General features: G+C 44.6%; 2 protein-coding genes and 1 long non-coding RNA gene across 4 annotated transcripts in view; 2 read left to right on the plus strand and 1 right to left on the minus strand.

Annotated features, from left to right (window-relative positions):
- Positions 1–12,228, minus strand: part of pigt (phosphatidylinositol glycan anchor biosynthesis, class T) — a 51,305-nt gene that overhangs the window by 30,926 nt on the left and 8,151 nt on the right. Inside the window, exons 4-12 of one of the 2 annotated variants that reach the window (XR_002170370.1) lie at positions 11,533–11,633; positions 11,231–11,405; positions 11,050–11,147; positions 10,812–10,968; positions 10,474–10,674; positions 9,552–9,717; positions 9,355–9,438; positions 8,807–9,277; positions 6,427–6,748 (exon numbers count right to left, since the gene is read on the minus strand). Coding sequence is in view for 1 of the 2 variants with exons in the window: in XM_019887936.1 (XP_019743495.1) it covers positions 9,028–9,277; positions 9,355–9,438; positions 9,552–9,717; positions 10,474–10,674; positions 10,812–10,968; positions 11,050–11,147; positions 11,231–11,405; positions 11,533–11,633 (1,232 nt within the window). In the remaining variant the exon portion in view is untranslated. Of the gene's footprint in view, positions 1–6,426; positions 6,749–8,806; positions 9,278–9,354; positions 9,439–9,551; positions 9,718–10,473; positions 10,675–10,811; positions 10,969–11,049; positions 11,148–11,230; positions 11,406–11,532; positions 11,634–12,228 lie in introns of those variants that run through there. The other variant, XM_019887936.1, reaches the window with a different exon arrangement.
- On the plus strand, positions 2,404–4,463 carry LOC109526592 (whey acidic protein-like). Its single transcript, XM_019887958.1, has 4 exons — positions 2,404–2,682; positions 2,768–2,911; positions 3,089–3,226; positions 3,324–4,463. Exons 1-4 carry the CDS (start codon positions 2,433–2,435, stop codon positions 3,455–3,457), a joined length of 666 nt encoding a protein of 221 aa, XP_019743517.1. The 5' UTR covers positions 2,404–2,432; the 3' UTR covers positions 3,458–4,463.
- Positions 6,042–6,642, plus strand: LOC109526603 (uncharacterized). The gene is made up of 2 exons (XR_002170372.1): positions 6,042–6,340; positions 6,439–6,642. It is a non-coding gene; the product is annotated as an uncharacterized LOC109526603 (long non-coding RNA).

Genomic DNA, 12,228 nt, shown 5'->3' on the forward strand with positions numbered 1-12,228 from the left:
GTGTGTGTGTGTGTGTGTGTGTGTGTGTGTGTGTGTGGGCGCAAATGCTTTTATGTCTCTGTGTGCCCTGCGGTTGGGTGGCAGCTGGTTCAGGGTGTCCCTTGCCTACTGCCCGTAGGCAGCTGGGAAGGCTCCAGCATGTCCCGCGACCCCTGTGTGGGTAAGCGAATAATAACATGGATGGATGGATGTGATTGTATTGTACAGGCACAAGGACCCAGCATCCCCTTCAGGGCGACAAACCTGCAAGTCTTGTTTGTCCCAACAGAGGGAATCAAGAGCACATTCGCGTACAAGCATGGACAAGTACGCTGTTTCTGCGTTGGTTTTAGCGCTCAGTGCATTTGTGCAATTTCAACCGGTTTTTACTCAGGATTCTCTCAGTAAGTTCTTGATCATTTTCTTTGCTATTTTTAGTCATTTAAAAACATGACACTCTTGGATGATTCAAGATGTTTTGTTTTGTTCTTTCACTCAGAGATTCACCCAAAACCAGGCGAATGTTCCCGTAATCCTTTATTTGCACCATCAAAAAGGGGATGTGTGAGTGACCAAGACTGCCCTGGGGACCACAAGTGTTGCGTCTTTGACCGTGAAGCTGTCTGCATCCCTCCTTCTTTCAGTACGAATTACAAACTTGTTTTCCTGTTGGAAGTCAAGAAGACTTGTGTGCTTCTCTGCGACACACCCTTCCAAAACATTTTATTTGTGTGGCACTTTCACAGCAGGTGTAGCTGTAACAACGCGGGTTTACAGAACATTTCATTAAAACCTGCTCATTTCGGGATCTGATTTTCAGATAAGCCTGGAGTGTGTCCGAATAAAGTGGGGGTTATGGCGCATTGTGGAAACCACTGCTTTGATGACAGAGACTGTCCTGACGAGAAGAAATGCTGCCACAACGGGTGCGGATTTGATTGCTTGGTACCTTTCAAAGGTTAGCTGAAGTGACTTTTCACTACCCTGCGACCGCATTGTTCCCTTGGGTACATTTTGCTCTGTAACCCTGCCCTCTTATGTGTTTTGGTGTGTCAGTGAAGCCGGGCCATTGCCCACCGCCCCAAGGACCTGCCCCGTGTGCAGAGGAGTGCTCCCATGACAGTCAGTGTCCAGGTGATCAGAAATGCTGCCAGACAGTCTGTGGTCACGCCTGTCATGAGCTCGTCTGAGTTGACAACAATCAACTTCATGACAAAAATATTTTCCTTCAAAATGTGCCCTGGCTAAAATAATGAAAAAAATAATAAAGCTGACTTGACTTGGCATATACACAATCTTTTCGTGTAGTCTTATTTTATGTGCAAGAAGTCTCACGATTGATGCTGCCAGAGATGTCATATGGGTACTCAACAGTGTACAGTCTTATTTTATGTGCAAGAAGTCTCACAATTGATTGATGCTGCCAGAGATGTCATATGGGTACTCAATGTTTATTTATTAAAACAAGAAGAGGGAGAAAAGTTCCATCAGAAAGCACATTTGGTGCAAAACTTGCCAAATAAATCATACAAGTGACTCACTGTGGGAACCCCTGATGGGATGAGACAAAAGTTACAGCAACTGAATAAAATGTGAAGTCTGTTGTGCATGTTTTGAAAAAGTTCAGCTGATTAGTTGCAGCCCTCAAACGACTGCCGCCGTCTTCCTGTCAGGCTATCGCTCCATGAATGGGCAGTCATAGTCAGTACTTTGCATGTAGCTTGCCTGGCCAAATAAAAGCTGAATACATATCACCATAAGTGCAAAAAGTAAAAGAGAGCTTGATTGGTAGAGAGTCCCAGACGACGGTATTGCTTTTCACAAATGCATACTAAACAGCAGTGCAAACAAAAGGATAACTGCAAATAAATAAAGCATCAACCATTTTGCCAAGGCAAACAAACTCCGTTGTGTCGCAGTAATGCACATGAAGACCAAGTGCTCAATGTATCCACTCGTGCAGTGATTCCCAATAATTGGACAATTTCACTTAATTGGTCCAGAATTTATTTATTGAAGAAGAAGAATGTGGTGTTTTTGTCTGGTGACAGGCTGAACAATTAAAATGCTCTTCCACCAGATGGCAGAAAGTGCAATTGACATGCGAACCAACTTGTTGCCATTCACACAGCAGAAAAAAAAAACTTTGTGCGCAACTCAATGGGCCCAGATGAATTTCACATTGAAAAAATAAATTTGTGAATAAATGGAGACACGATCATCATTTCAATGTAGCTATTTTTTGTGACATTTTGTCTGATTGTAAGCAGTGATATTTTTTCACGTTGTTTTAGAGCAGGCATGTGTGAACCAAAACTCTAAATTGTTCCTAGGGGTGTGTGTGTGTGTGCGTGTGCCAATGGTTGTATGTATCTGTGTGCCCTGCAGTTGGCTGGCAGCCAGCTCAGGGTGGCCCCCGCCTACTGCCAGAAGGCAGCTGGGAAGGCTCCAGCATGCCCCGCAACCCACTTGAGGATCAAGTTGATCATCAAAAGGATGAACGGATGGATGTGATTGTATCGTACAGGCACAAGGACCCAGCATCCTCTTCAGGGCGACACACCTGCAAGTCGTGTTTGTCCCAACAGAGGGAATCAAGAGCACATTCGCATACAAGCATGGACAAGTACGCTGTTTGTGCGTTGGTTTTCGCGCTCGGTGCATTTGTGCAATTTCATCCGGTTTTTACTCAGGATTCTCCCAGTAAGTTCTTGATCATTTTCTTTGCCATTTAAAAACATGACACTCTTGGATGATTCAAGATGTTTTGTTTTGTTCTTTCACTCAGAGATTCACCCAAAACCAGGCGAATGTTCCCGTAATTATTTACTTGCACCATCAAAAAGCGGATGTGTGAGTGACCAAGACTGCCCTGGGGACCACAAGTGTTGCGTCTTCGACTGTGAAGATGTCTGCGTCGCTCCTTCTTTCAGTACGAATTACAAACTTGTTTCCCTTTTGGAAGTCAATCAGACTTTTGTGCTTCTCTGCGACACACCCTTCCAAAACATTTTATTTGTGTGGCACTTTCACAGCAGGTGTAGCTGTAACAACGCGGGTTTACAGAACATTTCATTAAAACCTGCTCATTTCGGGATCTGATTTTCAGATAAACCAGGAGTGTGTCCGCGTCGAAAGTGGGGCTATGGGCAGTGTGCCGAGTTTTGCTATGACGACAGTGACTGTCCCAATGAGGAGAAATGCTGCTCCAACGGATGCGGACACGAGTGCACGGTCCCTTACAAAGGTTAGCTTAAGAGTTTTTAGTGCCCCGTGGCCGCATTGGTCCGTTTGGTACTTTTTTGCTTTGTAACCATGCAATCTTTTGTGTTTTGGTATGTCAGTGAAGCCGGGCCGTTGCGCTCTGCCCCAAGGAACTCCCATGTGTGCAGAGTACTGCTACCATGATGGTCAATGTCCAGAGGAGCAGAAATGCTGCAGGACAACCTGCGGTCACGCCTGCAGTAAGCCCTGCTGAGTTGACTACAATCAACTTCATGACAAAAATACAGAAGGAGACAGGAGAGTGTTTTTTTTAATATACATTTTCCTTCAACGGTGGTTACAGGGTACATCAAAAGTATTCAGATCATACAAATTTTGATATTTAGCTCAAATCATTTCCTGTTTGCTATTTTTTAAAAATAAATGTGCTACAAATGAGAAATGTGTTGCACGATTACTTCCCGAAGTATGCCATCAATGAAAACATGTTTACAGGAATGTTGCAACACTCCAACGTGATAGTATCTGCTTTACACATTGGACCAGCACATCTCATAACATCTTCAACACAGCGATCACTGCTTTTCATCAATTACACGGGCACATCAGCATATTAATCACACAGCTATCTGAAGCCTGCTCTTTATGAAACACTTGAAGAGGAAACCATTTGCAGCTGATCTCCCCTGCAACTCCCTTCTACATGGTGACCTCTTGTGTTTGTCTGCCCCATTGGAGTTTGCTTGTACAGTCCAGTCTAGTCCATAAATGAGGGCAGTCAGAGAGAAGTAATCCAGCTCCCACATTGATGCACTCTCCAAAATGTGACCCTCTTTTCCTCAGGTCATCATAAAAATGGTCATCTGATCACTGTAAACATATTTTGCCTCTCACACAGGTAGCACAATAAGAAAGAGATTTTTTTTTCTGTCTAACATCTGGCGAACTAAGAACTTAGTGGTGTGGTCAAAGTGTGCAAGCCAACATTTTGGATGTGCAATCAACCTGGAAGATGCATTACCGTAATTCAAATGGCAAGTGGGTAAAAAATAGAAGCAGGCCGCTCACAATACATGTGTTTTGTTTTTAATTTTAATGTAATGGAAAGATGAATTCCAAAAAACAGAATAAGATGACAGCAGTGAAAATACTGTCATGTTTTGGTTGACCTTATATATACACAGGACATCCACTTCATTAAGTACAACATAAGTACATGAAAAAAATAATAAAGCTGACTTGACTTGGCATATACACAATCTTTCAGTGTACAGTCTTATTTTATGTGCAAGAAGTCTCACAATTGATTGATGCTGCCAGAGATGTCATATGGGTACTCAATGTTTATTTATTAAAACAAGAAGAGGGAGAAAAGTTCCATCAGAAAGCACATTTGGTGCAAAACTTGCCAAATAAATCATACAAGTGACTCACTGTGGGAACCCCTGATGGGATGAGACAAAAGTTACAGCAACTGAATAAAATGTGAAGTCTGTTGTGCATGTTTTGAAAAAGTTCAGCTGATTAGTTGCAGCCCTCAAACGACTGCCGCCGTCTTCCTGTCAGGCTATCGCTCCATGAATGGGCAGTCATAGTCAGTACTTTGCATGTAGCTTGCCTGGCCAAATAAAAGCTGAATACATATCACCATAAGTGCAAAAAGTAAAAGAGAGCTTGATTGGTAGAGAGTCCCAGACGACGGTATTGCTTTTCACAAATGCATACTAAACAGCAGTGCAAACAAAAGGATAACTGCAAATAAATAAAGCATCAACCATTTTGCCAAGGCAAACAAACTCCGTTGTGTCGCAGTAATGCACATGAAGACCAAGTGCTCAATGTATCCACTCGTGCAGTGATTCCCAATAATTGGACAATTTCACTTAATTGGTCCAGAATTTATTTATTGAAGAAGAAGAATGTGGTGTTTTTGTCTGGTGACAGGCTGAACAATTAAAATGCTCTTCCACCAGATGGCAGAAAGTGCAATTGACATGCGAACCAACTTGTTGCCATTCACACAGCAGAAAAAAAAAACTTTGTGCGCAACTCAATGGGCCCAGATGAATTTCACATTGAAAAAATAAATTTGTGAATAAATGGAGACACGATCATCATTTCAATGTAGCTATTTTTTGTGACATTTTGTCTGATTGTAAGCAGTGATATTTTTTCACGTTGTTTTAGAGCAGGCATGTGTGAACCAAAACTCTAAATTGTTCCTAGGGGTGTGTGTGTGTGTGCGTGTGCCAATGGTTGTATGTATCTGTGTGCCCTGCAGTTGGCTGGCAGCCAGCTCAGGGTGGCCCCCGCCTACTGCCAGAAGGCAGCTGGGAAGGCTCCAGCATGCCCCGCAACCCACTTGAGGATCAAGTTGATCATCAAAAGGATGAACGGATGGATGTGATTGTATCGTACAGGCACAAGGACCCAGCATCCTCTTCAGGGCGACACACCTGCAAGTCGTGTTTGTCCCAACAGAGGGAATCAAGAGCACATTCGCATACAAGCATGGACAAGTACGCTGTTTGTGCGTTGGTTTTCGCGCTCGGTGCATTTGTGCAATTTCATCCGGTTTTTACTCAGGATTCTCCCAGTAAGTTCTTGATCATTTTCTTTGCCATTTAAAAACATGACACTCTTGGATGATTCAAGATGTTTTGTTTTGTTCTTTCACTCAGAGATTCACCCAAAACCAGGCGAATGTTCCCGTAATTATTTACTTGCACCATCAAAAAGCGGATGTGTGAGTGACCAAGACTGCCCTGGGGACCACAAGTGTTGCGTCTTCGACTGTGAAGATGTCTGCAAACCTCCTGCTTTCAGTACGAATTACAAACTTGTTTCCCTAATGGGAGTCAGACTTTTGTGCTTCTCTGCGACACACCCTTCCAAAACATTTTATTTGTGTGGCACTTTCACAGCAGGTGTAGCTGTAACAACGCGGGTTTACAGAACATTTCATTAAAACCTGCTCATTTCGGGATCTGATTTTCAGATAAGCCTGGAGTGTGTCCGAATAAAGTGGGGGTTATGGCGCATTGTGGAAACCACTGCTTTGATGACAGAGACTGTCCTGACGAGAAGAAATGCTGCCACAACGGGTGCGGATTTGATTGCTTGGTACCTTTCAAAGGTTAGCTGAAGTGACTTTTCACTACCCTGCGACCGCATTGTTCCCTTGGGTACATTTTGCTCTGTAACCCTGCCCTCTTATGTGTTTTGGTGTGTCAGTGAAGCCGGGCCGCTGCCCTCTGCACCAAGGAACGTGTGCAGAGAATTGCTTCCATGACGGTCAGTGTGCAGGTGACCAGAAATGCTGCCAGACAGCCTGTGGTCTCGCCTGTTCTCAGCCCCTCTGAGTTGACAACAATCAACTTCATGACAAAAATATTTTCCTTCAAAATGTGCCCTGGCTAAAATAAAGGTTGGAAAACATTACAGGTGTGTGTATGTTTGCAGAAACTTAATTGTCTCTACGACAGCAAAGGCGGTCTGTTGTGATCTCGGCTTGGGCAGGAATGAGCTCAGAAATTCTGCTTACCTGCTTGCTTATGCATAAACATAGAACCCCATTTATATTTGACTGAAACCGAATTCAATTTGAATGCGCATGCTCATTGAGGGCAGCACGTGAGTTACGCATGCGTCAGCCACTCGGAGGAGGAGCTAAACACCGACAGTCCCCGCCCACAGTTGGATGACATCATTGAGACAGAAGCACTTTATTCAGGTGGGTGTCGTCATTGAACTACAGTGCTTGGCGATATACCGTTGTATTCATCAAGCTTGCCAAAGTTAACTTGCCACGAGTCTGTTAAACGGACTTTAATCAGTTTTTTTATACTGTTGTGATATCACTGAAGTGTTTGGTGCGACCCAAGGAGTTTTTCTGAAAAGCAGGTGTGACCAGTGACCACACGCCAGGAATGGCATCGCTCATCACGTGGCCAACAATTATGTCGATTCGTCTGGCAGCGCTCGCTCATGTTATCGAATGTAATTGTTTCTTTCCATCATAACCATCGAGCACAATCATCTCTAAATATAACGTGGTTAAAAATGTTAACAAAGTTAAATTTTTTTAAACTTATAACGCTTTAAAAAAAGCATCATTTTAATTTAAAATAATGCTTCCTCAAAATAGAGCCTGTTCTAAGTTGGAAGCCAACATGATTCGCTAATTTTGTTTAACCCCTGAGGCACTAAATTGGACGTTGATGAGTCGCCATATTGTGTGTGTAAAAGTGGAATATTCGACAAACATGCATCGTTAATGTCCGTCTTGGAGACGTAGCAACTGTTTGACAGTCATTTGGTGAGATTGTACAGGATTAAGACAACAGTAAGTTTTAATTGGACAGTATCTGGCAATGATTACAATGAAAACATTTTTCGAAGACAATTTGCTCATTTTATGACTCAATAATTGTTTATGTCAAATTTAGTTTGGAGCAGACGTTTGTGACGTTCTGTGTGCCCTGCAGTTGGCTGGCAGCCAGCTCAGGGTGGCCCCCGCCTACTGCCAGAAGGCAGCTGGGAAGGCTCCAGCATGCCCCGCAACCCACTTGAGGATCAAGTTGATCATCAAAAGGATGAACGGATGGATGTGATTGTATCGTACAGGCACAAGGACCCAGGAGGTTTTCATGAGGTCTCTGGTCCACTGGAGAATGAAGATTGAGTCTCCTCTTTTATCAGTAACTGCTTCAAACAAGGTGTAAGCAGAAATAAGAATAATACATTTCATTTATAAGCGCCTTTCAAAACAATAGTTACAATTCTATTGTCTGTGTTTTATGTTATGTATTTTTTTTTTAAATGTTAAATGTTTTGTAAAGCCCTTTGTTACAGCTGCAGCTGTTGAGAAAGCGTGGCCCGGTGTTGACTCGTTAGCACGTCGGCCTCACAGTGCAGAAGTGCAGGGTTCGATTCCAGCTCTGGCCTTCCGATGTAGAGTTTGCATGTTTTCCCCATACCTTTTACTTCCACATTCCAAAAACATGCATGGCAGGTTAATTAATGGAACATTAAAACCTCCTGCTTTCAGTACGAATTCCAAACTTGTTTCCCTAATGGGAGTCAGACTTTTGTGCTTCTCTGCGACACACCCTTCCAAAACATTTTATTTGTGTGGCACTTTCACAGCAGGTGTAGCTGTAACAACGCGGGTTTACAGAACATTTCATTAAAACCTGCTCATTTCGGGATCTGATTTTCAGATAAGCCAGGAGTGTGTCCGGATACAACAGGGCAGTTAGGGTATTGTGCCTTCCTCTGCTTTGATGACAGAGACTGTTCCGAACTGCCCTCTGCCCCAAGGAACGTGTGCATCGAACTGCTTCCATGACGGTCAGTGTCCAGGTGACCAGAAATGCTGCCAGGCAGCCTGTGGTCACACCTGTTCTCAGCCCCTCTGAGTTGACAACAATCAACTTCATGACAAAAATATTTTCCTTCAAAATGTGCCCTGGCTACAATAAAGGTTGGAAAACAGCACAGGTGTGTGTATGTTTGCAGAAACTTAATTGTCTCTACGACAGCAAAGACGGTCTGTTGTGATCTCGGCTTGGGCAGGAATGAGCTCAGAAATTCTGCTTACCTGCTTGCTTATGCTTGACCACGACAGGATCCTGTCCTCCATCTATTTTCAATCCAAGTGTGTTAACATGTCCTCAAGTGACACACACAATCCTGGAAACATGTTTTCCAAATAAATATATAAAAAATAAAAATCAATCAGTTCCTCCCTGAATTGGGCGCATTGATCAGTGGCTTTAACTAAAGGAACAGAGTAGAGCGGGCCTGTCGCCCTGCCATTTTTCAGAGTGGCGGCACGCCCCGCATTTTCCGAATTACGTTGGCAATGCGTTTGGCCACTCCCGGCCTTGGCTCCCCTATCTGGAAATTGCGCGTGAGCAGGTTGAAGAGGGATCCATAACCCACAGCCACTACAGTGCAGGTCAGGCAGATGACATTATAAGGCATGCTAAAGTCTGGTGTGGGCAGGTTGACCAGCAGAGGTTCTGTATAGAGGCGCACAAAGTAACTGGTCTCTTCTTTACTGGGAAAGCTGGAGGCAGATGTGATACTCACATTAGAGGAGAACCTTACGATTTTGTAGAGTCAGACATCTGACAAAATACTTACAAACTGTTGAAAAGAGGGCATTCGTGTGTGGCGTTTGTATCCATGGCAACAATGCTCGGGACAAGGGAACTGACAACAGAGGACCTAAACACCAAAGAGAGAAATGAGTCAGATTTTTTTAAATGCACATACATTGTCAGCAACACTGTTGAAAAAGCAAACGTGATGGGGGGGGGACTAACGAAACGAAAACAAACCCGACATAGAAGCCATGATTCGGGTCAGGGGGGTACTCTGTCCACTTGAGCAGAATTCTGTCAAAATGCACGGTGACTTCAGTGACAGAGTTGGGGGGAAGTTGCACCAGCATCTCCAGCGTGTGCGGCTTCACACGGTCCTTGGACGGCTCATAGTGGATGTAACCTGACGGCAGTGGCGCGGCAGAAAGTTAAACATTGTCACGATGAAGGCGTTTACGACATACAGCGGACATTTTGCGGCGTTGGTGCAACAGACAACAAATATGTTTGATAAATATGTTTTTTTGATACAATTTAGTTTCGCTGCCTTATCTTGAGCTGCTGGGCGCGTTTTAATGCACAGCATGTTTGCACTGAGGATTGAGAGGAAAGAAATTTCATCTGTGCTGCATGTTGTACATCGAGCACATTTGACAATGAAGTTGATCTTGACCAAATGCGCATTTGCTTTGACAGTTGGATGGCTGTGATGAGTTGAGATGCCAGGCAAGAAATCAAAAAGGCCTATGATGTCGCAAGGAGGAAGCTCAACACGAGGATAAATCGGATACCAGAGAGTTACATGAGGAGTCATGATTTTATGAAACGGGACAATTCTCGGGCTCATGTCAGAAAAAAAAAAAAAAAAAACAACCTCAAGCTCTCTATGTGTTGAGGACAACAGACGCATTTCAGAATTTGAAGTCGGAACCGTGTAGAATTACTTGGGACAAGTCGAGTTATCCCTGGGTGTTGCCATTTACAATTTATGTCAAGTACAAAAGGTGGCAGGATTTGCCAGGATTTTTTTTTAATTCAAATTTAGTTGCCACTTTGTCGTCAAATCAACAATCATGAAAATTTGCCGCATGAATAACTGGTTCATCTTGAGTCGCCAGCTGAAGACTTGAGTGAGTGACTCGTGTTGCTCTTTACTCACTGGGCCTGTTCGTCTTCCCCTTGCTTGTGACGCTGAGGGTGTGTATGTAGAGACGAAGGTACCAGGGCACCAAGTCCAGCAGCAGTACGGGAAACGACCGGTAGGGGTGGTTGTTGTACATCAGCGTGTGGATCTCTCCAGACTGCAGCCTGTAACCCGCCACGTAGCGCTCAGCGTGCAGCAAGGGGCGCAGCATGTGCGCTGCGGGGGGGGGGGGGACAAAAAAAGGTCAAGGTCCTTCGGCAGTCTCATATGTGAGGAATTTTTACAAGGAAACACAAGTGCACACAAACGGTTAGTGTCTTTTCCCGTTGTCTCCGGCTGGTTTTCCGACTCACCATCGCTAGATTTCCAGCGAATCAGAAGGTTGAGAGAGGACGTTGTGCCAAAGGTGCTTTTTTGGGTCAGGTCGTAAACGGAGAAGGTCCGCCTGTCCCCGAGCACCACTGCTTGCCTGAGCAGAGGAGTGGCGGGGCTCAGCACAAAATCCTCCCCCTGCAAAATAACGAACGTTACTCCAAAATGTGTGAAGAAAGGATTTTTGTGTTTGACCAGATTTATGTGCGCCGTTAAAACCTCAGAATTGTCCGAAACGTCAACGTAGATTTTACTGGAGGAAGCCAGAGGGCATGCCTCCGTCAAGGTCCGGGAGAACATCTTGAAAAGAGACCACTCTGTGGATCAGAGCAATGGAAGCCACACGTTCAAATATATTCCTTCAGTGGCCGAGAAAAAACAAGCAGGGTGGGCTTCCTACCTCGTTTGCCTTGTCCGGAAACGTAAAGATCAAATACTACGTTCAGCGTCTGTCTCAGCTCCCATGAGGTGGTTGCGCATTGTGCGTCCTGACACACGGGTCGAATGTGCACTGCCTGGGAATGAAAACTGCTGTGGAAGAGTTTCTCGGACTTGAGTAGGACAGCGAGGCCGGCCTGGGGGGAGCAAAGTGCCAACGTAGAAAACAGATGCTGATGTTGGGTAGAAACACGCAAGACGTCGTTGAAGAAACGATGGGGATGGCCCTGTGGTGGGATGTAAGACGTATTATTGAAGCCTTACCTTGGAGCCACATGGCAACAGTTTCTTCCAGGGTGTCAAATTTTCTGTGCAAACAGTCTCGCGTGGAAGGGTGGCGTAGCGTAGGAAGCGGTGGTCGGTCACTTTGAGGGAGACGGAAAGCTAATTTAGCATCAAGCCGAGCTACTTTCATCAACATTTGGATTCACAAATGTGACGAGCCAACGCCATCAGTGTTGACAGAATGCAAACATAAAGTGCTGAAAAGTGTCAAATGGCACCGTTGCCTATCCCCAGTGGCTTGAAGGAGGCGCTGGGCTGAATGCTGTTGATGGAGTCAAAGTTCAACGAGGCGCAGAAGATCCCCGACAAAACATTTGTGAGCTCGCTCCACGTGCCGTCCACACTGAAAGAATCCAGATAATAATGGTTGCACGATCATATGCTTTTGGATTAATTATAATAACAAAAACAACAGAAAAGTTGCACCTAGGAGAATTTCTTATTCTAATAATTACAATACAATGATGTCTTGCCACTTTCTCAAGGACGACTCACTCTGTGACGGAGTCCTGGAACCAGACCCAGAGCTCAGCTCCAGGGGGAGAAGGTTGATAAGGCTGCCCCCACTGCATGGTCCTCCAGTACCCCTGTGTCAAGGAGATGTGCAGCTCACGCACGGAGAATTTGGAGATAACTTGTCCCAGAGACTTGGGAAACAGCCGGTAGTGGGACACT

The sequence above is a fragment of the Hippocampus comes genome, unplaced genomic scaffold, assembly GCF_001891065.2.
Source record: "Hippocampus comes isolate QL1 unplaced genomic scaffold, H_comes_QL1_v1.1 scaffold14, whole genome shotgun sequence".
NCBI lineage: Eukaryota > Metazoa > Chordata > Actinopteri > Syngnathiformes > Syngnathidae > Hippocampus > Hippocampus comes.

Bases quoted from the DNA above. Each gene is read 5' to 3' on its own strand.
- LOC109526592 (XM_019887958.1), top strand. From the start codon at position 2,433: ATGCCCCGCAACCCACTTGAGGATCAAGTTGATCATCAAAAGGATGAA. The intron at 2,683-2,767 runs GTAAGTTCTTGA...TCTTTCACTCAG, and splicing joins TTTTACTCAGGATTCTCCCA to AGATTCACCCAAAACCAGGC. The intron at 3,227-3,323 runs GTTAGCTTAAGA...TTGGTATGTCAG, and splicing joins GTGCACGGTCCCTTACAAAG to TGAAGCCGGGCCGTTGCGCT.